We start from the raw sequence: 23,478 nt of genomic DNA on the forward strand, positions 1-23,478 counted from the left end.
TAAATCATTTGCATTTGCATCACCATTCTGTGTCATTGATGTAATGGAGACCTAATAATGTTTAGGCTGAAATTCATATTTCCCGAAATTATGTAAACGCCTTCATGGAGCTTGGTGTCTGGTTCATATAAATTTTTTCAATGCTGAATTCATCTTTGTGAGCCGCACAATGAAAGCGGTGTGCAGATTCATGCGGCTGAACTATCAAATCCTATTTGTGCTAACATAACCTGGCTCTGAATCCTCAACTAGGAATCACTCCCATCACTGCAGAGGAAATGTAATTTACCCAGAACGGCTGGGACTGACCTTTTCAGGCTACATTTCATCAAGCATACAATACACAATGATGTTTGTATTGCATCTTCCCTTAAAATGTAATTCCGGATCATGTACGCAATTTTACTGCTTGTTATCAATTAACAATTTGCATAACACATGGTAAAGGTCAGATTAAATACAATTCTTTAGTAACACTGGTTGAAGAAATAATGTCATTGTAACATGACTGTACGTAGATAAAAATATCAATATTTTTTTATGACTTGAGGTATGTAGGTCAATATCACATTGATTATCAGTTTATGATTTGTGTGGATTGCTTAAGTGTGAAGCTGCACTAGGCAATGGCTGTTTCTCTGTGCAATAAGACTTTCCCCTACATTTACCACTTTATCAATGCACCATTTCTAGATAGATAAATAACGTAACCCTGTGTGTTTAACGGGGTGTAATACAACTGAAATAAAGTCAGAGTTATATGACATAAAAAAAATGCCAACCAATTACGTTTTCTAGAGGTCGAAGCATCCATGTGCATATTCAGAACAACAGATGCGGATGGGACAAACTGAAAGGAAGCCGTCAGCAATTATATGAACTGTACTATGAACCTTCTGTCAGCAGGAGTCAGATGATAGACGCCTTTTATTCTCCATGATAATAAGTGTGTCAAAATTCAAAATCGTTGTGAAACTATTGAGAAACCATTTCGTGATGATATTTCTTAACAAATGTTCCAATCGTTCTGTCTAGACCAGAATGGGCAGGATCTAGTACTAGAACAAAGTTTGGTATGTGGGCGCGGTTACTTTCGGCGGATTTTTATTGGATGCGTTAGCGAATTGACGTGCGAAACACCGAAGACGTGCAATACGTGGTTGTGTGCTGGCTGTGCGCGTCCGGCTGTCACAACGTCTTGGGGGCAACGAAAACACAACATTGCAAAACATGATTTAGTGACAGGTTGTCTCTTGTATTTCACGTGTAGCGGAACCGAAAATATGAAGGCTCTCTCTTTGCTAGTTATGTAATTGTACAAATATGTTGCTTTTGGGCTTGTGTTATGATGTAGTTGTCCCCGATTGTTGGGGTCATTTTGCAATAGTAGTAAAAATATGTTGAGTATGGTCTTAAGTGAACAGATATTTTAAGAATGTCTGTAGTATAGTCATCTTTTTTAAAGCTGTTGGCTAAAGCATTAATGAGACACATGACTGATCATATGAAATGCAAACTCATGATGAGTTCAGCGCCGGACATAAAGTCTTCAGACTATTTGTCGTATCACTGTTGCTCAACAGTTAACACCCTTAAGTCATTACCATTGGAATTGTGGGTTTGACTAATACCATTCCCTCCGTATATATGCGACGTTTTCTTAGGTTTCCTCCTACGATTCATAATATTGTACTTAAGTTACTTAGCATCTGAAAATTGTCCGAAGTGTGTGCCGCATAATTGACTGAGCCCTCACTGTTTGCCTGTAAATGGTAAGGTTATGGAATACGGATTGCTTGGACATCTATATAACGTCCTCAGCGGAAATAGAACAAGCCCCTCTTTACGCGTCTTTAACACCGATTTGTTTAATCATACCAGCTGATCGTAAAGCTACTTCACTCTCTGAATCTGCAGTCTTGTCAATTTAATAAAAGTCGCAGATGAGAAGGCCTGCAACTGTGAAAATTTCTATGAAACCCAAAATGCAATAGAAAATATAGGTGAAAAAATATTCAATGTCTTTAAATGCAGAATACAGTAAGAGGTACAGTTTGGCCCAGCATACTTCTTTTTGAACCTTCCATCTTTTTTTTGTCATCATCATATTACAGAGCAGAATATCCCCCCCCCCCCCCCAAAAAAAAATAAATAAATAAATATTTGCAAGTCATTAAATGCATTTGGCAGTATTGGAAAGCACTTATTCACAATCTGTGTAAAGACTATCGACAGCATGTTATACTAAGCTAATGCTGAAATTAAACTGCATTGATAAAAAGGTATATCAAATTTGCATCTTGGGACTATAGTTTCATTACGTCCAATTACAGGCAAGTTTAGCATTTTCCAATGTTTTGCTTTGACAAGGAGAGCAAGCATTAAGTTCTAATATTTCTGCCATCTTCCTCAAGTCTAAAACAAGAGGAAGTAACAACTCAGTTAAAGTTATTGTTGGTTTTGTGTAGCAACACTTTGAAAGCCAACAGCGCATGTGTTACATGCAGATACCAATACTATATGCAATAAGTTCTAAAGGCAAGTAAATAAGGTAAATATCCAGGAAAGGCCATTGAAAATAATTTGAAAAATCTTGGAATCTTTGGAGTTGCATAGTTAGGGTCTGTATCCACTGGAATCAAATGACAGCAATCCAGACATCAATGTAGTTCATAGCGTGTGGTCATTTTATACTATGTGTGTTAGTGTTATACCAACAGAGGAAGAAACTGAGTGAAGCTAGCAATTCTCAACTGCAATTCTTAACTAGAGCAGAAATATTGTGGTATATTTAGACCAAGGATTAAGGATCCAATAATTACAATATTCTGTATACAATATAATACGGTATTCTGAACAAAAACAGCTATTGGATAAACTAAATTTTAATACTTCCCTTCCTGATGATCTATTCCTGTAAAAATTCTGAAAGAAACTGACATGTCATTTCAAACAGAACATTTGCACTAGATGACAACGGGGCTTACGTTTCTGAAAACAAATTGAAGGGTGCCAGTGGATTTCATGGAGCTTGAAAGTAAAGAACGGATCAGGCATTGTGCGCGACTCAGTATTTAATAATTTAATACAAGTGTAGCAATGTTAAAGTAAGTCTTTAATATAAAAATAAAATTATGATAATATTAAATAAAAAAAAAATGCTGAGCTGTATCAGGCAGAATATCTGTTGTCCATCCAAGGTTTACATGCACGAGGCTTTATGGTCGCGCGATTCAGAGGAGCTACACTCAGCAACACGTACAAGAATCCTCTGTAGAGACATTCAAGTGGGATGGTGGAAATGGAACCAAGAAAATCATTTACAATCTGTAGTGAGAAGTGAATGCTGCAAACAGTCTTGCACATTATTTGTGGGCAGGATGATCATCTGATCAGTAATGCCAGTCCTGCGCCTATCCCGGCCACACTTGCAAATGCAAAGAGCATACTCCTCACCAAGGATTCAGTGTCTTCTACATGAAAGAACTCCACAAATCCATCCTGAAGGGGGGGCAGAGAAAAAAAAATTAAAACATTGCTGAAACTGGCGACCTACGACGTACGTTTTTAGGAAATGATTTGGGGGGGTGAAGAGTCGAGGTCCTACACCTTCAGCTTTACAAAAACGTAGGAGTAGATGTTTGCATGGTGTACATACCCAGGCCTTGTTGTTGTATAGCCACAGTCGGTGCTCTGACAGCAGGTAGGAGGAGATCTGATACCCCACAGCCTTGATGCAGTGCCCCCGCCCGGTCTTCTTCAGGTAGCTACACACCTCTGCCCCAAAGGCCACAAGGCTGACAATACGCCCCCAGTTTGTGGTTCCGTCACTGAATAATTGCTGAGCCACAGTTCTGATTATGATCATGTCATCGCTCTTCTGATCCAAACCTAGTTTTCCGATCATACCTGTGAGGGGAAAAAGGTCAACTGAGAAACTGGCAAAGGAGGAGATACCGCAACAACATTGTCCTGCGGAAGAGAACTAGTCTAGTTACAAGAGAATTCTCACTTCTGTAACTGAAGCTGGGAAAGCAGATTAAATCACTAGCGACCAATGCAGACGTGTCCTATTAACAGCCTAAAAGTTTATGCAATTCATTGGCAGCCATCCAATGAAACAGACCCCCTCCAGTGCAGGGGAAACATTTAACAACTTACTACAGAGTAAGAATTTAAAAGGTAAAAGCCACTGAATCATAGTATGGACAGCCTATCTACATTTAAAATAGCATAAAGATGAAAACAGCCACATCCACAAACTTTGCTCCGCTTTTCTGTTTTCTATGAGGACAGTGATCTACCAAGGAAAGAGTATAAACAGGCTATCGGCCTCCAGTGCATTTTATAGGACAATATAATTCACTTATGTAAAACAGCGGACATTTACAATTCAATGCAACTCAAGTGATCTGAGCAACAAGCAAATGGTTATACAAATGGGGAACAGATCTTCATATATCGCATACAAAACTGGCAGAATGAACTATGAACGTGTCTGCAGCTTTAACAGCAGATTATGCCAAGGCTGAGGTCGGTCTCCCCCCCCCCCCCCCCATATCCTTTGCTTGGCTTTTGCTGATAAAGCAATGAAACTACGTGGAAGTCAAGGCGGTGCCTCGTTTCTGAGAAAGATTACAACCAAAAGCTTTGCGGTTTTTTTTTTTAAGAAGTAAATGTATATATGCAGGTTCATATGCTCACACAGACACAGTAGAACCCACTCTCCAAAATAAACATAGGAAGTGACAACTAATTTAATAGCAATACCGTGCAGTCATTTAACTACTTGCACTTCTGTGCGATACCAAAAACTCTGTCATCTACAAGGCTTAGTCACAGGGCACAGTACAAGTACTGTCCAAAAGTAAATATTTATAATCTTTCAAACCCGAAGACTTGTCGGCCATGATCCAACGCTACGGTTTACATGCTGAAATTGTCATGTTTTTGCACAGGGGCGAACTGCCAATATCAAATGAATGTCAGTTAATCCCTATTCTGATGGTAAAGCTCACACGAAAAATGAACCGAATTCACCACATGCTATTTGGCTGTGCATCGAGACACGAAACTGCGACCACAGCTTCAGGTCAGTGTAGCAAAGTAGTATTTATTTACCATTGTAGATAAACTGGTGTTTTTCGACAACATTGGCCACCACCCGCTTCATCGTGGCGAGCGCCTCGTTTTGCCTCGGTAATGTCGTACACAGCCCCGCGTAGTCGGCGAAGAAAGTCTCAATTAAATCGTGAGTCTCTTGGTCCAGCGTTTCCGCAGAGTTGCTAGAGGAACCACAAGCGGGTGCGCAAGTTGGTGAGTCTCCCTCCGGAGAAGGAATCAGGGAGCCGCTCGCCTCCGGGCTCCCGGGCAGCCGGCGTTCCTGAAACGGCTCTTTTCGCGACTCCCTTCTGGCTAGACTTGTCGAGCAGGGACACGCGTCCGCCTCATCCGTACAGTTGTCCAGCTCGTCGTACCAAAGCCTGGAGGACTCCACTCGGGGCGCGTTTGCGGGTCTCGTAGTCGAATCGAGGCACCGCAGAATGCTGTTGCCCAGCACGCCATTGCGCAGGGCGACCATACCCGGCGCGTAGCCATCCACGCTGTATGGATTCATCTTCACCAAATTTCCGCCACCCGACAGCGAAGGCGATAAACTGAAAATCTTCAGGGAATCCAGCTTTGAATCAGCGCCCTGACAGTTAACAATAAGATCCCGTCGACTATCATAAGCACAAACACAAACATGAGCTCAGCTTCCGCGGTTTAATATGTAGGGTTTGCCGGGGGCGGGGCGGCGTCTCCAGTTTACACACCAGACACAAAATCCTACTTAAATGATAGAAAATCGGAGTCAACTTTGATATACTATATTATTCGTACAGAACAACGATCATTATTTGTTATAATAGTGTTCTTAAGTAAATATGATCTTTAAGTACATACATATACGTGACTAGTAACATGAGCGCCACGTGTTTTTGAGAACTATAGAAGGAGCGTCGCGCACGTCAGTCAAGAACTGCACACCCCGACCCCCCCCCCCCCCCCCTTTATCGTATGGTCCTTATTGGTTGTGGTCCGTTTAAGGTTGCAATAGCCTAAACTAATAGACTTAACAAGTAAAAATTAAAAGATCTCACACATATTTTGGAAAAAAAAAATGTGGTAACCTCGACAAGTCACCTTTCCAACTACAAATAACAATTCTGACACAGCATAACTTAATTGTTTTAAGGGAAATTATTATTTTATATAAATGCGGCACCGTTAGCACTCTTGCCTCTTGGCCTTAGGTTCGAGTCACCGCCCGGACACTGCATGTACGGAGTTCGCGTGTCATCGTGGGCTTCTCTCCTGGTTTATGTTGCTTTTTTCTTGTTGTTCTGCTTCCCTCTTGTGGCTGGTAAAAATCATCTAATCAGTGAATATCACGCTTCATACTTTGTGTATCTGTCTTCCGGGCAATAGAATGTTCTCCTACGTTCTAGACATTCAGATAAGGTAGAGCGGTATCTCAAAACAGGCCTTCAAATGTTTGTGCCTGGCCAGGAAAGTCAGTAGTAATTTATGAAAAGCTGGACAAAGCCTGGGGGGGGGAGTCTAATTTTAATGTAAATGACTGAGAACGCGCTTTCTAGACAAATAAGTGTACATTTACAGCCCTAGTGACGACCCTGTGACCTGTGAAGGAAGAATTCCTGTCCAAGGTTAAATAGCACTTTCTATTAAAGAACAAGTTAATTATTTTGATCCAGACTGAAAACAGGACTTTCTGGAGAAATTCCTTTTATAAGGTCACAAGGAATCCACATCGCTATACCCCTGTCCACCGTCAAAGTGGGCTCTCAAGTGTCAATACTGGACCTTGGAGCAATGGAAGAAGGTGGGTCTGGTCCAGTGAATCCCATTTTCTGCTGTATGGCTGATGGCTGCTTTTTTTTTAATAAAAAAAAAAAAAACACCACCAAAATTTTATCATAAAAGTAATAAAATATAAATTACAGATGAGCACAAGTCCAATTTATGTAAAATTTTATTTCAAATACTGACAAAAATTTCAGCACTTTTCACACGCCACTAAAACAATCTTTTGTACATTTGTACAGATTTAACTGAAACGCGGTTGTTCATCTTCAAATTTATCTCAGTGTTTGATTCATAAACCAAAACTGTTACGCCAGTTGTGGGGGATACAGACATATTAGCAAAATGCTCCCCTGTGCAAAGGGTGACATTAGTGTTGCCAAGAAATGAAATTAAAACAAAATAGCTTCTTCAGAAATAGGATCTTGTCATGGAGGGGGAGCAAGACAATTGAAGACATGGTTGTTAAATGTTGTTGTTATGATGTCTTGTAAATTCTAGTGCAAACACTTGACAAAAAAAAAATATCCTAAAACCTCCTTGCAGACAGGAAATGCAAACCACTAATCAAAGTAATCGCATGCCATTAGTACTCAGAGATCATAGCACTTTGTTTTTACCTCATAACATTCAGAGAGCTTCTAATTTGTCAAGATCAATTGCCAACTGACCTTTTACATTATTTATTCCTCAGAAAAAAACGAAGTGTCATTCTTTTTGCAGAAAAGGTGACATCACCCACCAGATTTAACATAGCTTCCATATTTTTGGATTTTCGTTACATCCATCGGTTATAAAAATATCAGATAATACAAACTTTGGAAAAGGATAATTGTGTTACATTTTTGTTCCAGAATAAATAACTGGAAAAAAAAATATTTACTGCTACTAAATGATGTCATAATTTCATTTGCCTTTGGGGATACTGCTTCATATGTGCCTTTTTTTAAATTTATTCTGTATGGGGAATCTTGCACTTTATAATGAAACAGAAATGACAAGAATATCAGTGAATCCACACTAAGAACAATCATTTGTAACTGCTAGCTTTAAAGGTCTTATACATGAATAGACTCACCCAGAATGCCTGTTTTTAAAGCTTTTCACCATATCATACGTCTTTAAAAAAAACCCTGTATAAACAAGAAGGATGGGTACCACTTGGGTGGACTGAAGCCTAAATTACAAATCTAGCATTAAAACAGATGCTCTGTGAAGGAGTGTTTAAATGTAAAGAAGTTAATCAGCAGGAGAGTAACGTACACAGATGTGATTTGCAATGCTGTGCATGTATGTATATATGTGTATATATATATATATATATATATATATATATATATATATATATACACACACACACACACACATATATATAATATATATATATATATATATATATATATATATATATATATATATATAAATATGCGTGAGAACAGGTGAGTTTCTTATAGCATGGCATGCTATTATAGCAAGTGCAACAAAGTATAAAAGCAAGCAATGCAGGAAATAGAAATATTAAGAGATAAGATACAGTTAGAAGAGTGTAATGTTTATAGAGGATTTATGGCCATCATATGGACACAAACTAATACAAAATCAAACTGGGATTTCTATTTACAGCATGATACTAACATCCCGACATACTGTACAAAATAAAGATTGTTTTCTCACCCTGAGAACTAAAAATATGTACTAACAAACTTGCATAAGCGTGCACACGCGTGCATACACACATTTTCTCATTATAATTGTTTTTAATTTTGTCAATTTATGAGAATTTTTCACCACCAACACTTAAATCACTTAACTCCTATTGTTGGTCCTGCAGCACCAAATAAATCGAGATGACAAATATTCAAAATAAGCAAAGCCTTTATAATCATCACCAACAAAATCATTAACATGACTTGATGAATTGGTAAAATGATCCAGATATTATAGGCTATTCTACAGCTAGTTCACCTCATTTCTAGTCCCATCCGAAAAAACTTTATAGCCTCTAATCTAGATAAACTTGTCCATTTCTGAAAGTGCATTTCAATGCAATTTTCACAAAAACTGAACTCACAGAGAATTATATCCTTTTGAAACTTAATGATAATGCAAAATGCATGCAAATGCTTTGCCCTCTTAAGTCTCCCAGGAATATGTAAATAAGATTGTTAAAAAGCCCACCCTGCAGATAAGTCTACGGATATAAACAAATAATAAATGTAGTGTAAAGGCTTTTTTTAAATAAAAAAAAAAATTATAAAAGAATTGTTCAGCTCAGGCTTAGGTTTTGGCTCAGTTTTGAAAGGCATTGTGGGATTATATTCTGAACTAAATAATGGTAAATAAAAGGGCCTGATTGTGATTTTCAAGCCCTTGGACCCCCTAAAAAAACCTCCCCAATGAGTAAACCTATATTGTGTATTGACTAAAGCTGCAATTTTTCTCTTAACTTGGACATTAAAGTGAAATATAACAGAATCAACCCCTTCATCTGATTCAGATTTGTATTAGGTGTTAAAAGAGAACATGTTCCTTAAAAATGCGAAATGCTCCTAACATTGACATCTCTGTGTTCCCTCTGTGGACAGACATACCCAAACTCAGAAATGCTTTGCCTTTCGATAACTGAACCTGATTTTACCTGAAACAACTAGAAGTGCAAAATACATTCATCATAAAAGTGCTTGTATGCAAGATCTCTAGCATCCTTGGCTTCCAATGCAAATACGTCATACGCCCTTTTGTCACAGAATCCATTTTCAGTAACTGCTTTTACAACTAGAGAAGTGCCTTAATGAATGGGGTGAAGGCAGTGTATACCCTGGCCAGGGAACTAGCCCATCACAGGGCACACACACATTCTGTGACGCAATTGGGCAGGATGAGCAATTTAGAGTTATCGGTTCATCTAAACAGCATGTCTTTAGATAGTGAGAGGAGATCTGAGTTCTCAGAAGAATCCCGCAGACACGCAAGAAGAATCTGCAAATGGGACACTGAACTGACATCGAACTCCCGAACGCTCAGACCTGTGTGCACGGCCCCACCCGGACAGCCGCTGAGCCTCCTCACCTTTCCTAAACGAAACAATTTTCAACAATCCCATCTTTCATTCAGTCTTCAAAATAAATGGTTGTACAAAATGTAACAAACGTTAAAACTCGCTCTAATCTGGCACCAACACAAAAGGGACACAACCCATGATGATGATATAGTGTAATTATCTGAGGCGTTTCAATTATTCCATACATCTTTAATCTGAAGCCTTTTGTGTGTACCTTGCATTAAAAAAAACAGAACGTTCCTAGATATAGAAGAACATTATACTGACTTAACTGCCCCACTTCTGTGCATGACTCAGCAAATACATAGCAACATATAGGGCACTTATTCTGATACAATTAGGTCTCCCATCAATTATTAATGTTGCAGCTGCTGTTTTTGAAATTTTTACTGAAATGAAACTAAATAAAATCTGAAACGCCATCTTTGGTTATACACCCTTTGCTTCAGCCACACTTGGTCACAAAATTTAGGTAGCCAATTACCCCACCATACCCTAGAATTAGTTTCCATTTAATGAGATTTCCACAGCTGCATTCAGAAATAATCTAGGATATGTTGCTGCAGCTTGCCACATCAGTTTTGAAGGAAATAACTAAAACAGCTGAGCAATCAAATATTACACGTGTGCTAAGAAGGATTCAAGTCCCGATCCAAGTTCGAGTAGTTACAGATTTCTCTCGCATAGGAGGAAATCAAATATACATACAGGGCAGCATGTATTGGATTGTATTCGACAAGATGCAGAAGCTTGAAAAAGCGTCTCCACTAATAAAGTCTGTGAAATATATCATAGGCAATATACATCTCATCAATAACTTGCCATTTTTGCAGCAGTGAACTTGATTCGCAAAGCAACATGACTTTGTATTTCGGCTGACTGCAGCTGTTCCACTCGAGATTATCTGGGCTTACAGTAATGTTTATGTGTCTACGTACGAGTGCTATTTTAAAAGCATCAGTGCCCTTACAACAGGACTTCGGTAACCCATTTTGATCATTCCGAATACAGATGTGTAGGGGAAAAAAAAACAAGGCCTATTTATTGGGACTCCATTTCTTTTGATGTTTCAAGCCTTGCCAAACAGATGGAAGTGACGTTGCAAAGCAAAGGATGTTAGACTACACTGTATGCATGGGGAAAGTGTTTCCTAAAGCCTCCTCCCACCCCAAAATCAAACGTACTGACTTTTGCAGATGATCGCAGCAAGCGCAGCCTGACAGAAGAGAAGCCTGATGCGCTAACCCGCCAGCTTGCTGGTCACCAATGACGATTTCCTCTGGGGCAGGTCTTGCGGTGTGGGAATGTGATCCCCCGTCACCAAGTTCTTGTCTGGCCCAGTGGCGGGCAGCTGCTTGTTCTTCATCTTCGCCTTGGCCATGTTGTAGTCACCCGAGTCGAAGTACTTTTGCTGCAAAGGAAACCGAGAACAACATTAACATCTGCCATCAAATACACTGCATCTGGGGAAATCCTCTGACTACAGTCTAACACAAAAAAGTTCCTCCACTTGCTGATTGCCACAGTGTTCGTTTAATTTAATTGCAAGCTATGAAAAGAACTGAAATATGTCACCTTAATCTTGCAAAATGTAATAAGGGTAATATTGAAACTACTGTATAAGACCTCTAGTTTGTCCATCACAAAAAAAACACTAGGCTGAGCATACCTCTGAAACACTGATCTCTGGTTTCTGAATGACTTTGTGGTCATTTCTTCTCCTAACTCTCCTATATATCTTATAGTTAAAATCACTGATCACATCTCATGTAATTCAGTTTCTTTGTATGCCATTTAACAGAAGTAGTTTAATAATAAATAAGGAACACGTCAGGGTTACTTCAGTCCCAACCCTAAAAGAGATTTTAAGTGTATTTCAGGTCACAGTAACAGCATTTTGCATACGGGAAATTTTTTACAGGAATTTTATAATGATAAAAAAAATACATGAATTCTATTGCTGGTTCAGTCCCTTGGAAGAGTGACGCTGCGGATGCAGCTTACAATATGACAACTTGCAGAGACCTGCTTGGAGAACTGGCTCACTGATGGACTTTGTGACCATGATCACAGTTCATACCCTGTTTTTTATAATCAGGTCCATTTTCTCTGTGTTCCATAATGTTATCATTCCCTGGGGGGGCTGGGAAGCCAGTCAAAACATGAGGTGTTTTTTTTTTTTTTGTCCCTTCTCAGACGTTTTTGGTTCCTCTCCTCTGTTGTCTTCTGACACTCTCTCTCTCTCTCTCTCTCTCTCTCTCTCTCCCCCCCCCCCCCATCCATTTTCCTTGTGTCGCGTACCATTCTGTATAAATGAAGTAATAACGCACTGCCACACACCCTTCACGAGCACAATGGAGCAACCTTGCTGTGAAAGGTAAATACATCCAGTTGAACTGTACTTTGAAAATGAGTGCAGCTTCTGCATTAAATGTATAGTTACAGTGACAATAACAAGGAAACACATAAGAGAACTTCAACATACACCCTTTTGTAGTCTCTTCATCAAGAAGTCAGAACCTGCCGGCTTTTGCCCCAGGTTGGGGTATTTGGCTTTTAGCTTGGCCTCCTCTGCTTTTACTGGGTTGGAATTCTTTTCCTGGGAATCCTGTCATGATAAAAAAACATCCTATAAGAACTCACTATCGTGTCTTTACATGACATAACTAAAGCACCTGGGCGTTTGCAATCTATCGGATTGCCATTCATACTGCCCTTGAAAACACCTCCAGTCTACCTCAGCTATGGTAATTTATAAACAGTGACCTGTACTACGAAGCGGGGTTACTGGCTTATCGGGGTAACTTGTCGGATTTAAGGTACCACAGTTTAAAAGGACATCATATTCGTTCACTTACATTTCGCCCAGAATACCTTAAATCCAACAAGTTACCCCGATAAGCCAGTAACCCCACTTCATAGTACAGGCCACTGGTCAAGCGAATAAACATAATTTCACTTGCTCAGAGCTACAAAATATATAGGACATATTTTGGCATTAGTCTTGTTTACACTTGTTAATATTCAAATACGTTGTCAGAAAAACAGGTAATAACTAAGCCATACTAATCTTTTAATTTAAAGACTATGGGTTCTTACGTTTACTTAACACACTCAAAAACAGACACACTTTCCAGAAATTTTTTAGGCTATAAATTAAGTTCTAAGTATTTCTTAAATGGTCATATCCAATCCATATTGTAAATAACCATCATCCATATTTTTAGCAACTACAATAACATACTATTTTAAAATAGTTTTCCATACATAACTGAAGAATTGTAAGAGTTGTTTGCACTAATATAACACAGTTTATTAAATTTTCCGTTGTAGTAAGGTATTCAGCAAAGACTAATAACAAACTAAATTAAAAACCTATCCCTGATAATACGCCAATAATCCTAAATAACGAAAGAAGCTCGTAACACTTAAAATCTATCCCAACTGGCAGGTCTTCCAAACCAAAGTAAGTGAGCATTTTTATAAATAAGTAAAACTTGGTAGTCTCAGCCACTGGCTGGGACCGTGCAAAAGACGGCAGTAGTAAGAAGTTTTTTGTATGATCTATGTTTTTCAGTGTGGTAATACGTTTACATAGTATAAATTCCACTTGCCATATCAATAATCATTCCAGCTATACAATAGCTTCGTCGATGCCCAAAGTTCCCTATTAGTGTCAGCTCACCCAACACTTATTTTTTCCCCCGAATCTCTGTACTTGCTGTTCAGTCACACGTTTGATTTAAACTGTTTTCTCCAAAGACCGCGTCACTGGCTATCGGCGTCCCGGCGAAACCGGAACTCGCTCCGTCGCCTCCACGCCAGCTCGGACCAATGGTGTCCAGGCGAAACCGGAACTCGCTCCGTCGTCTCCACGCCAGCTCGGACCAATGGCGTCCAGGCGCTGGCGTGCCAACCAGGTGCTCAAACCAATAGCACCGGGAAAGCCCCGCGCGAGACTTGTGATTCCGTTAGTGAGCCAGACTCCAAAAGCACACAAGCGCCGCCGTATAACATACGTAACCATTTCGCTATACTGTTTTTCTACTGATTTCTTAAAGGTTTCACCACAGAAAATTTGCAGCCTCCCCATAAACAGCCCGCTGCGACAGCAGACGTTATTTACCTACCTACGGTGTATACAAGCAGAAGCGTACACACATAAAACGACCCACCTGTTTTTCCTCTTCAGACTCCAGCTGAGCCTCAGACTCCTGGTTTTCTGAAGACATATTCTAACTGGATAAACCTATACCCCTAATTCTACTCCTACAAAGATGGTATCTTAAGTGTAATGCCCTTGTCGTGAGCTAAAACACGTCCGCCGTCTATTTCTTTATTCTACCTAAAATGGCGCAAGATGACAGTGACATCATCGTGCGGGATCGCCATCACTGAGAGACACATACAGTAACCAATAGACTAAAGGGAACCCTATGTATGTAAAAGTTTTAAAAAGCCATTTTTTTTTACTATTTATTAAAACCATTAATATACCATGATTGATATGTACGTATCTAGTAATGACATGCTATATGCTAGTGCACATTTATATTGCTTTGTACTGTCGAAAAATCAGTCAGATTCAGTCATTGACATTTGCTGTTTATTTTTTATGTTACCAATTCTGTGGTATTCAGCAATGTAAATGGAATGGGTTTTTTTAAACCAACATTCATGTTAGATTTTACGTTTTTAAAATTTTTAAATTTTCACGCGCTCCATTAATATATATTTTATTTTTGATTAATTGGACTATTTTTTATTTATAATAAGACAAACATTAACTGCAAAGAGAAATATTTGCCAACTCCTCCAGAAAGTACCGTCTGAATAAGTTGTTCTTGCTGAGAAACATTATTCATTGCTTAAAGTAAGTGCTTTTCTTACTTATTAAGCATATTGAATCGCAAAATAAAAAATTATAGATGGTTATGTGTCCACTGGACACCTTATATACAAAATGTTGGTACTACAGAATTAACTACTTTTTTCCATTAATGAGTAGAACGACAGCTGAGAGAAAAATGTGGCGCGAAAGTTGAAGCAAAAGCTAACGGCGCCTAAAGATCATGGGACGTAGATAAAACCAGCTGGCACATTTGTCCAAGCAATAATTTAGCTAGGTTGGTTTTGATAAGGGTAATAGTATTGTTATAAATGTTAAATAAATTTCAACACATCACTCAAAACAGTTTAGCTGTTTTTTATTGAAATCGATGGCAACCGGAGCCTAGTATTTTTTTGATAATAAGATAGTGACAGAAGTACGTCTTTTCAGATATTGAATACATGTAGGTGGCCAGTTGAAAACATGTGTAGGTGGCTAATTGTGTGTACTTAGCAAGCGTATTATTTATTTATTTATTTTTTGGCGGGGGGTTAACTAATCACGGTGGTTTCTGAGGTATTTGACTTTGCCAAATGCGGTTTCCCCGCGTTTCTGCAGCCAGCTGATGGAGATTCCGCCCTGAGCCGCCATGGCTTGTGCGCAGCACGTCAAGTATGATCAGGTACAGACCTGCTCGGAATACGGTTAAATCTTTCTATGGTACATGAAACTGGGACATAAGTATGTGCAGATTCTGAACGGATGTATTTTCAAGTCACACTGACAGTGATTTAATCTAACGATACGATACACCGTCTATCACTTATCCGGTACCTAGTGTTTCCCACCCGGCCCTCGGGGACCCCCAGACAGTCTTTATTTTTGCTCCCTCGCAGCGTAAGGATAAAAATGTGGACTGTCTGGAAGGGAGCCAAAACACCGATTGTCTGGGGGTCCCCGAGAACCGGGTTGGGAGAAAAATTGCAGTACAGGACTGCAATGTATAATACAGGCGGCCCTCGACATACGTAAAACTGAGTTAAGTAAAAACGGGTCTACGCGAAAAATACCTGCGATACATAGCCTTTACAGAAGCGCTAACCTGAAACGGTGGTATACGCCTTTAAGTAGTCTATCGTCTTATTGTCTCATTTATTTAGTATGTGTTCTTTAGTACGTATTACTACGTTTACACGTTTTGTGCTGCGAGCTGTCTTCAAGGAGATGGGGGAGGTAAATCCGACTTACGTGAAATTTGACTTGCCTATGGGGTTCGTGTAATCGGACGGATTGCTTATGTTGGTCGGGAACTGACTACTGAGCATTAATTGTGGTATGGTCTCGCCTGTATTTATGAATGTTACTTTTTGTCTGTGCAGATTACACAGATTCTGCCAAATGTAGTTACAACGCAGCAGCAGTCCTTGGTGGTTGTGAAGAAATTGCTGGCAATAGCAGTTTCCTGTATCACTTACCTTAGGGGCCTGTTTCCAGAAAAAGCATACGGAAGCAAATATGTAGAAGGTAAATCAAAACAGAATAACACATTTTCATATATAGATTCCTTTTATAATCACAAGGTCTGAGTTATCATTTGTTTTCTTGGCTTCCCCACTTTATGTTAATTTTATTATTGTGACTGTACCAAGTAAGGAAAAGAGGACAATAGATTATAAGAATTCCTATCGATCAGATAGGGGGAACTATATATTTATGCTGCCGGTTGTTCTTTATGTGCAGAGCAAAAAGTGATGATACTGAGAGAGGAGAAGAGCTGCCCAGGAGCTAGTCAGATTGTCCAGTGGTAAGAGGCATCAGTGGTGAGAAGGACTATATTATCCAGAAATACCTCAGAGGATTAGATTATGTGTAAGAAGAAACACAAACCTGGTATGAGGTCATATACAGTGTATATAAAAGGATAGTACAGCCCTTGAGATTTTATAGCTGAATTAGCACAGACATATTAGGGGTTTAGCCTAATTTTCAGTAAGCCTCCAAATTAGAAGAAAGTGCATTTAAATAGACTTGGTACAGGATATCTGTTTACGCAGTGGGTCACAAAGATGTGTGTTGACAAAACACTGCCTTAGTGAATTAGGAGAATACAGTCACATTAACGCAAAGGGTATTTAAGGTAAATATCATATCTCACTTATTATGTCCAGTCCATGACATGGCGCACCCAGACCCCAGGTCCCAGAGGTGTGAGGCAACAGTGCTAACCACTGCACCACCATGCCGCCCCCCTTTTTAGCTAAATGTTGGAATATATTATGTATTTTTTATATAAACAGTTCCCTGACAATAACATAAAGGTTCACGTGACAACCATTCCCATAATTTTATACATTAGTTTAAATGATAATCTATATACTTGAAGGTAGTTTTAGGTAAAATCTAGTTTTCCATTTCAGAGATATCGCAAATCTATGTCAGTTTGCAAATATAACATTAGACCTTAGAGGCTTATGATTTATAGAGTGGGAAGTTTATTTTTGGAATGTTCAGGAGAAAAAGAAGTTGTTGAACAACACCTTGTTAGAACAGTGTTTTTCAGTTATTAGTGTTTGTTTCTTTTTCATTTATGATTTGTGTACCCTGATTTACAGGTTGTATGGGTGCTTTGATGCTCTTCAGAAAAAATATGTAAGTAACATTTTAATTTCTTTCAATATTTTTTTTTCGGGTTTGGACAATTTCTGCTATTTTCGTTGTAAAAAACAACATAATTATTTTTAAAATGCTGAAAAGAGAGTACTTATGTAGTGTAAGGTTGTTGTCTTTTCCGTGTTCCCTCATTTTAGATTTGTTTATTTTGGTATTGCCTGTCACTGTTTCAGAATTTATATGTTTTTATAAATGTGGTTTTCTGTTTGTCTTGGCAAAATCCATGTTTGATTATGGTTTGTAACACTTAGAGTTCTCAGACTCAGAGTAGTAGGCTATAATGCAGGAGGCATACCTTTATATAAGGCTGAATACCGATGGCCTGTAGCAGAAGTGAACAGATTTAGCTTCAACTAATTAGTTGAGAATAGAGTCACAGGTACTGAACTGGTTGGTGGAAACAAAATCTTGGTCTGGATTTTTACTTTCTGGATCTGCTACTGGCACTGCTCCTTCTGGTTTGTCTATGCTATAAAAACTGAATAACCTAAAAATGTGGAAACTGGTAATAATTTTCCTTTTGTTTTCTTAGTTGCGAATGGTAGTCCTCTCTGTAAGTATCAATTTTTGAAAAGCCAATATTGCTTTTTAAAGGTGAAATAAATTATTAAGAAATGGTTTTCTCTAGATTTATACTGATCCAGAAAATCCCCAGGTTAGTGAAATTCGTCTTTTACCTCAATAGCTGTTCTTCTATCTCTTCTATTTCTTCAGGTTCAGAAAGTAGAAACCCAGACCAAGGTTTTGTTTCCTCCAACCAGTTAAGTATTAAGAATCACATTAACAGACTATTCAACTGGTTAGTTGAAACAAGATCTTAGTCTGGATTTGTCCATTCTGAACCTGAACTTTCCACTTCTAGCGGAGATATATGATGTATAATTGTAAGTGCTATTTCTCGTTCAGAAAGTTACAGAATGCTACCAGTTTAAAATTCAATACACCGAAAATGGGCCTGAAGTGGACTTTGAAAGGTGAGCTCTAATGGAGTCTTTAAACAGTGAGAAATATTTTAGTGCCGCAAATCATTTAAGAAACACGGCCATTTGGTTAGCAGGTCATCCAGGGTGTTTGCCTGCCTTTCGATCTATGCTTCTTTGGGTAGGCGGCTGGGTCAACATGATTCTATACTGGATAAGTGCTTGGAAGATGGATGGGTGGGTTGACGTGAGATAAATCAATTGTAAATGAAGTTGTTTTTTTTTTTTCCAGTCACACCAACAGGAAAATGGTGACGATGGGCTTTGGTGACACACGGAAAGCCAGCATCCTGCTTGTGCGTAAGCTGTATACGTTGATGCAGAATCTGGGACCTCTGCCTGACAAGGTCTTCCTTAATATGAAGCTGTCCTACTATGATGAAGGTACGTCTCTGATGTTGTTTCTCTGTGGAGGCGCTTTGCTAATTTGCTCACAGGAAATGCCATAGATAATCATGCACGGGACATTATGGTTTAACCTGAGGGAGCTTGTATGCTCAGGGAGCTACGTCTCCCTGCACACCACTGTTGTACTGTGCTGTTCTTTCTGCACTTGTGCCCTTTCGTTTAGCTCTCCATTCTCCTCAGGACCTTTACCATTAACAAGGTGCTTTCTCCTACAATAATGACAATGACTAGAAATGTTTATTATACTATTCTCTGCAAACTCTGTTGTGTGAAAATTCCTGGACAGACTGGAAATACCTCTTCTGGCACCGACAATCACACCACACTGAAAATGGTCTAATGCTAGCTGGAAATGAAGCTCATTGTCCTGTCTGCAGCCACTCAACAAATATCTGTTTGCATGTACTGTGTGTTTAGTGTCCTGGGTTAAGAAACCTGAGGTTCCCAAAGATTTTTCTATTTGAAACTGTGATTCTCAGTAACCCCTCAAGACTATCAGCCTCCTGGCTTCAAGGATGCAGACAGCAGCATGTTGTTTGAGAAGGAACCTGTTCACCTCACCATGGGAAATGTAGTTACTCCCTTTCATACCTTGAAGGTGGATGTTATTACAGAGAAGGAACGGCTGGAAAAGGTACTCAGATGTAAAGCCAGGGAACCTGATCTTACAGAATAAAGTCCCATATATAGGTGTATTATTATTGAGACACATTCAGATATATATCCATATATTTCGATTTCTTTCTAGTGTAGCGCAATATAACATTAATCAGAATGCCAGCTCTGGAATGAAATATTAATAGACGGTCAAATTATTAGGAACCCGACTGATAATGAACAACTAGATATTTGTTATGTTTGCAGATAGATAATGAAGAGCTTGAATGTGAGGAGAAATGTACCCGTAAGATGGCAGAGGAGACGCATGCTTTCATAAACAAAATTCTGCCTGCGGTTGAGGTAAGGCAGAACCTGTCCTAGCTTGCATAGTAACGCATCATTAAAATATGTCTCACTTTTATTCTCAATCAGAGGTACAGCCGAATCAGTGTATGAGAAGCTTTAATTTGGTATTGGGTACAAATACATTTCAAGAAGTGTTGTCATATGTCAACGAAAACTACACAGAATCCTATTGGATAATTTTGGCGTTATTATATTTTGTCATTTTATTGAAACCTTGACATATTTTGTCTCTAATGTTAGAATCACTCGCCCTTTGAAATGGACAAGAACAAAAATCAGATTGACATGCCAGGTAAACCCAAGAAACAATGCATATTACAAACGTAACTGGGTTCATTTTATTTATTTATCGTTTCCTTTAATTAAGAAGGTGCAAATCTGAGTTGCCAAGAAAATGAAAAAATCATTAATAACAGACTGGATTATTCAAAGCATTCTAAGGTAAGATTTTGACTGAGATTCGTTTGTGGGGTCCTGTATGTATATGTACCATAATACATTTACTTTTGTGTAGTAACACACATTGGTCCATATATAATGTGCAACGTTTTAGAGGGATTGCCAAGTAAGGAAGATGGCAGATGTTGAAACGGCAGTCAGAAGAACAAGGAGTGGCCGAGTCGTTTGTCCTCCTTCGGCAAGTTTTTTTTATTAATAGTTCACTGAACCCCCCCACCCCAGCTTGTGTGGCTGTTCTGAATTTGCCAGTATGGTGTTGCCGTTCCTAAAATACAGCTCAATGCCAAACACCAACCCAATACAATTTACATGTCTTGAGCTGCATAATTGTTCACATATGCTGCTGGGAGCCAGTAGCATTATAGTTTTTCTTTATTGACCTTCTGACCTATTCGCTGAGATTAAATTTACTAGAATCGTAGTCTTGGCAAATGGATAGCCAGATATCCTATTAAAAGTCAAGCAAATCCAAACCATTTAAAAATAAACTTGCTTGTTAATTATTTTTAGTTTTGTGGGTTTGGAATGAACATCGACCTTTGAATAAAGGACATGTTTGCAAGTTTTTTTGTAGGATATTGCAAACTTCTAGAACCTTCCTGTTTGGACATTATTATTATTATTGTGATATTGTCCCAGTTTATTACTTATCATGCCATTCATTTCTGCAGCAAAACATTTAATCAGTTTTTCTGCTCCAGTTTTAGTCATACCACCATATTTCTTTGTTTTAGTATTAGCAATACCGATATTAATATGCCAGAATATTTGTGTTTTGCTTGCCCATGTGTTTCTGACTTTTTGTTACTCTGTTAGAATAATGAATGTCTTATTTCAGGATTATGATAAGGTGTTTTATGTTAAATAGTGCCCACAACTCAATGAATATTGCATCAGATAGTTCTTGAAAGTATTGTGTATGGAATCCTTTGGTTTGTTTATTTATTTTCTTTCATAGAAAGAGAAAAATGAGTTGTGTATCGCCAGCCAAAAAATATCTTCCATGAAGGAAACAATTTAAATTTAATCATGATTCTGAGTAATATCAGTATTAAACCAAGAAATCAAATAATTCTGCGCAAGTTGCAAACAAAATAAAATTAATTTTGATATTCATAATATATTGGTAGTTCATATAGTAGGTTACCTTTTTGCACAGCTGATTGACCACACAAATGAAGGCCTCTGAACAATGAATCTCACATTTCTATCTGCAGAATTTTGTCTTCCCCTGCAGCCAAGAGGAAGCCGTCATACCAAAGAGGCGCAAATTCAGTGAGCCAAAGTGAGTCCATCTTAGAAAAATGGGTCTCACACTATGAACCTTACCTTACTTACCTTAGATAGACTTTACATAGGATGAGAGGACAGTGAACCAGTTAGCATAATATGTAATGACACAAAAGTCGTGAGCAATTTGCTCATGCATATTACTGCCCCAGCAGCCTTATGTGCAGTAGTGTAGATTCCTGGGCAGTGGCACAGGGTAGCTTCTGTTCTGTGTTATAAATGCATTTTTGCCAGTAATTGTCTCTTATTTTTGATAGCAGTGACCAACAGTTTGTTTGGGTGTTCCAGCATTAACAAAATTTGTTACATAAATTGATGTGACTGGTGAGATGATGAATTTAAGAAAGAATTTTGGTTAACAGGAAAGTCCTGATATGAGTCACATATTTCTTTACACAATGTATAAGTGCTTGTTCTTGTTTTCTGTTGATCTTGAGTTCCTTGTTAAAAGTGAGACATATTTAATTATTTGTCTTCTATGTTATGGTTTTAGTGTTTTATAATATATAAAAATATAACAACACTTGCAGTGAAAGTGGTATAAGAATAAAAAAAAATTGTTACCCAATTGACCAATGTATGCAACTTGATATTTATTTATCCAGAAACCTCCAGAGGGAGCTATACAGCATTAATTATACATTGTCACTCCATCCATTGTCGGTAATAGTTCATGCAGTTAGGATGACAGTTCACATAATGAACAGAATATAGTATTATAAATATAATTACATATAATATGAGACCATAAATGAGTTCAAAGCGTAGAGCAAATTTCAAAATAAAAATGGTATCGTGCTGCATTTATAAATTGCTATAATCAACACTCAGCTTCTAATTTGTCATTTGTGTCATGAGTATCTGCAACACGACCACCGCCACTGACAGGGCTGATATGAGGACTGTGTCGGTCCCCGTGGGTCTGGTGGCCATGGTGAAAGTGGCTCCATATTCCTTGACTTTGCAAAATGTCAGGGTCTGCAGGTCACTGGATTCTGGTCCCAGCGCCCTGAGCCTGGTGACGCTCCGAAGGAGATCGATCACATCCTCATGGGCAGATGTTGATGGGTCCTACAGGGTCTACAGAAGTGCCCAGTTTGTGGATTCTGACCACAGACTTGTTGTTGTTATTCTGATGATTCAGTTTACATCCAGTAGGCTACCACCTACTTGGAGAATGAGGACCTGGCCAGACTGTTTCTAGATCAGACTGTTTCTAATGAGTCTACATGCAGTTTGTATGAGGAACTTGCATGAAATATGGGAGACCCAGAAGGTTGCTGAAGGGGTTATGTCAGAACAGGGAACTGAGAAGGGCACTGAGGCCAAATAAGGAGGAATCTGAGTAAGTAACACACCATCTGTGGCCTAGCACCCCACATAATGCTTACAGAGGAACTGAAGCTCTATGCACCTCCAACCAAATCTGTTCCTCTGAGAATCATGGTCAGGGCATGTGATTGAACAGTTCTTACAGATGACCCTGCGGTTTCTGCTTTAAGCAGCTGTTTAAGGCTGATCCTGCTCATCTCCGGGTCCACGGTCCTTGGGGCTGATCTTCCGGTCATCTGTGAACAACCCAGTATCACTAAGATTGCACAGGTGATAAATCAGGTAGGTACAGAGAAAGCTGCCGGAATCTGGTGAACTTCAGGCTGAACTTCTGCTGAATACCCAGAGCAGTCTTGTTTTGTGTCCAAGAAGCTTCCTGGCACTGAGGGTTCTCATTAAGTGCAAACATGAATATTGGCAGGGTTTCCATGCAGCCTTGGTCGATTTTCATTCAACTCAGTTGATTGAACTGCCCTGGATCACCCTGAAATTGCTGAACATCATGGCCGGCCTATACACCAGTACTGTGAATGCTGTGCAGATCAAAGCTAAAGTTGGCTATGATAGAAAGGTATCAGGATGCACAGTGCATGACAGCTTGCTGCGTTTGGGGC

The 23,478-nt window shown here is 38.9% G+C and overlaps 3 protein-coding genes across 13 annotated transcripts; 1 reads left to right on the forward strand and 2 right to left on the reverse strand.

Annotated features, from left to right (window-relative positions):
* Positions 1–3,056: 3,056 nt before the first annotated feature.
* Positions 3,057–5,939, reverse strand: mcl1b (MCL1 apoptosis regulator, BCL2 family member b). Its single transcript, XM_049024429.1, has 3 exons — positions 5,122–5,939; positions 3,659–3,909; positions 3,057–3,501 (listed from the first exon to the last, which is right to left on the reverse strand). The coding sequence occupies exons 1-3, from the start codon at positions 5,615–5,617 to the stop codon at positions 3,385–3,387; spliced, it is 864 nt and encodes a 287-aa protein (XP_048880386.1). The 5' UTR covers positions 5,618–5,939; the 3' UTR covers positions 3,057–3,384.
* A 3,441-nt stretch (positions 5,940–9,380) lies between these two features.
* ensab (endosulfine alpha b) lies at positions 9,381–14,244 on the reverse strand. 2 transcript variants are annotated; one of them, XM_049025337.1, is made up of 3 exons: positions 14,104–14,244; positions 12,414–12,536; positions 9,381–11,339 (listed from the first exon to the last, which is right to left on the reverse strand). In XM_049025337.1, the coding sequence occupies exons 1-3, from the start codon at positions 14,158–14,160 to the stop codon at positions 11,169–11,171; spliced, it is 351 nt and encodes a 116-aa protein (XP_048881294.1). In that variant the 5' UTR covers positions 14,161–14,244; the 3' UTR covers positions 9,381–11,168. The 2 variants fall into 2 exon arrangements, with proteins under 2 accessions (XP_048881294.1, XP_048881295.1); XM_049025338.1 differs by lacking the exon at positions 14,104–14,244 and adding an exon at positions 13,543–14,082.
* On the forward strand, positions 14,228–22,104 carry hormad1 (HORMA domain containing 1). Of its 10 annotated transcripts, none has more exons than XM_049025333.1 (15): positions 14,228–14,366; positions 15,378–15,441; positions 16,139–16,283; positions 16,500–16,563; positions 17,372–17,408; positions 17,962–17,982; positions 18,058–18,084; positions 18,336–18,403; positions 18,642–18,793; positions 19,297–19,451; positions 19,682–19,777; positions 20,024–20,075; positions 20,151–20,224; positions 20,337–20,420; positions 21,460–22,104. In XM_049025333.1, the coding sequence occupies exons 2-15, from the start codon at positions 15,409–15,411 to the stop codon at positions 21,529–21,531; spliced, it is 1,080 nt and encodes a 359-aa protein (XP_048881290.1). In that variant the 5' UTR covers positions 14,228–14,366; positions 15,378–15,408; the 3' UTR covers positions 21,532–22,104. The 10 variants fall into 10 exon arrangements, with proteins under 10 accessions (XP_048881290.1, XP_048881289.1, XP_048881292.1 ...); XM_049025332.1 differs by lacking the exon at positions 14,228–14,366 and adding an exon at positions 14,652–14,801; XM_049025335.1 differs by lacking the exon at positions 14,228–14,366 and adding an exon at positions 14,874–14,893.
* Positions 22,105–23,478: the final 1,374 nt, after the last annotated feature.

This window comes from Brienomyrus brachyistius, chromosome 9 (genome assembly GCF_023856365.1).
Source record: "Brienomyrus brachyistius isolate T26 chromosome 9, BBRACH_0.4, whole genome shotgun sequence".
NCBI lineage: Eukaryota > Metazoa > Chordata > Actinopteri > Osteoglossiformes > Mormyridae > Brienomyrus > Brienomyrus brachyistius.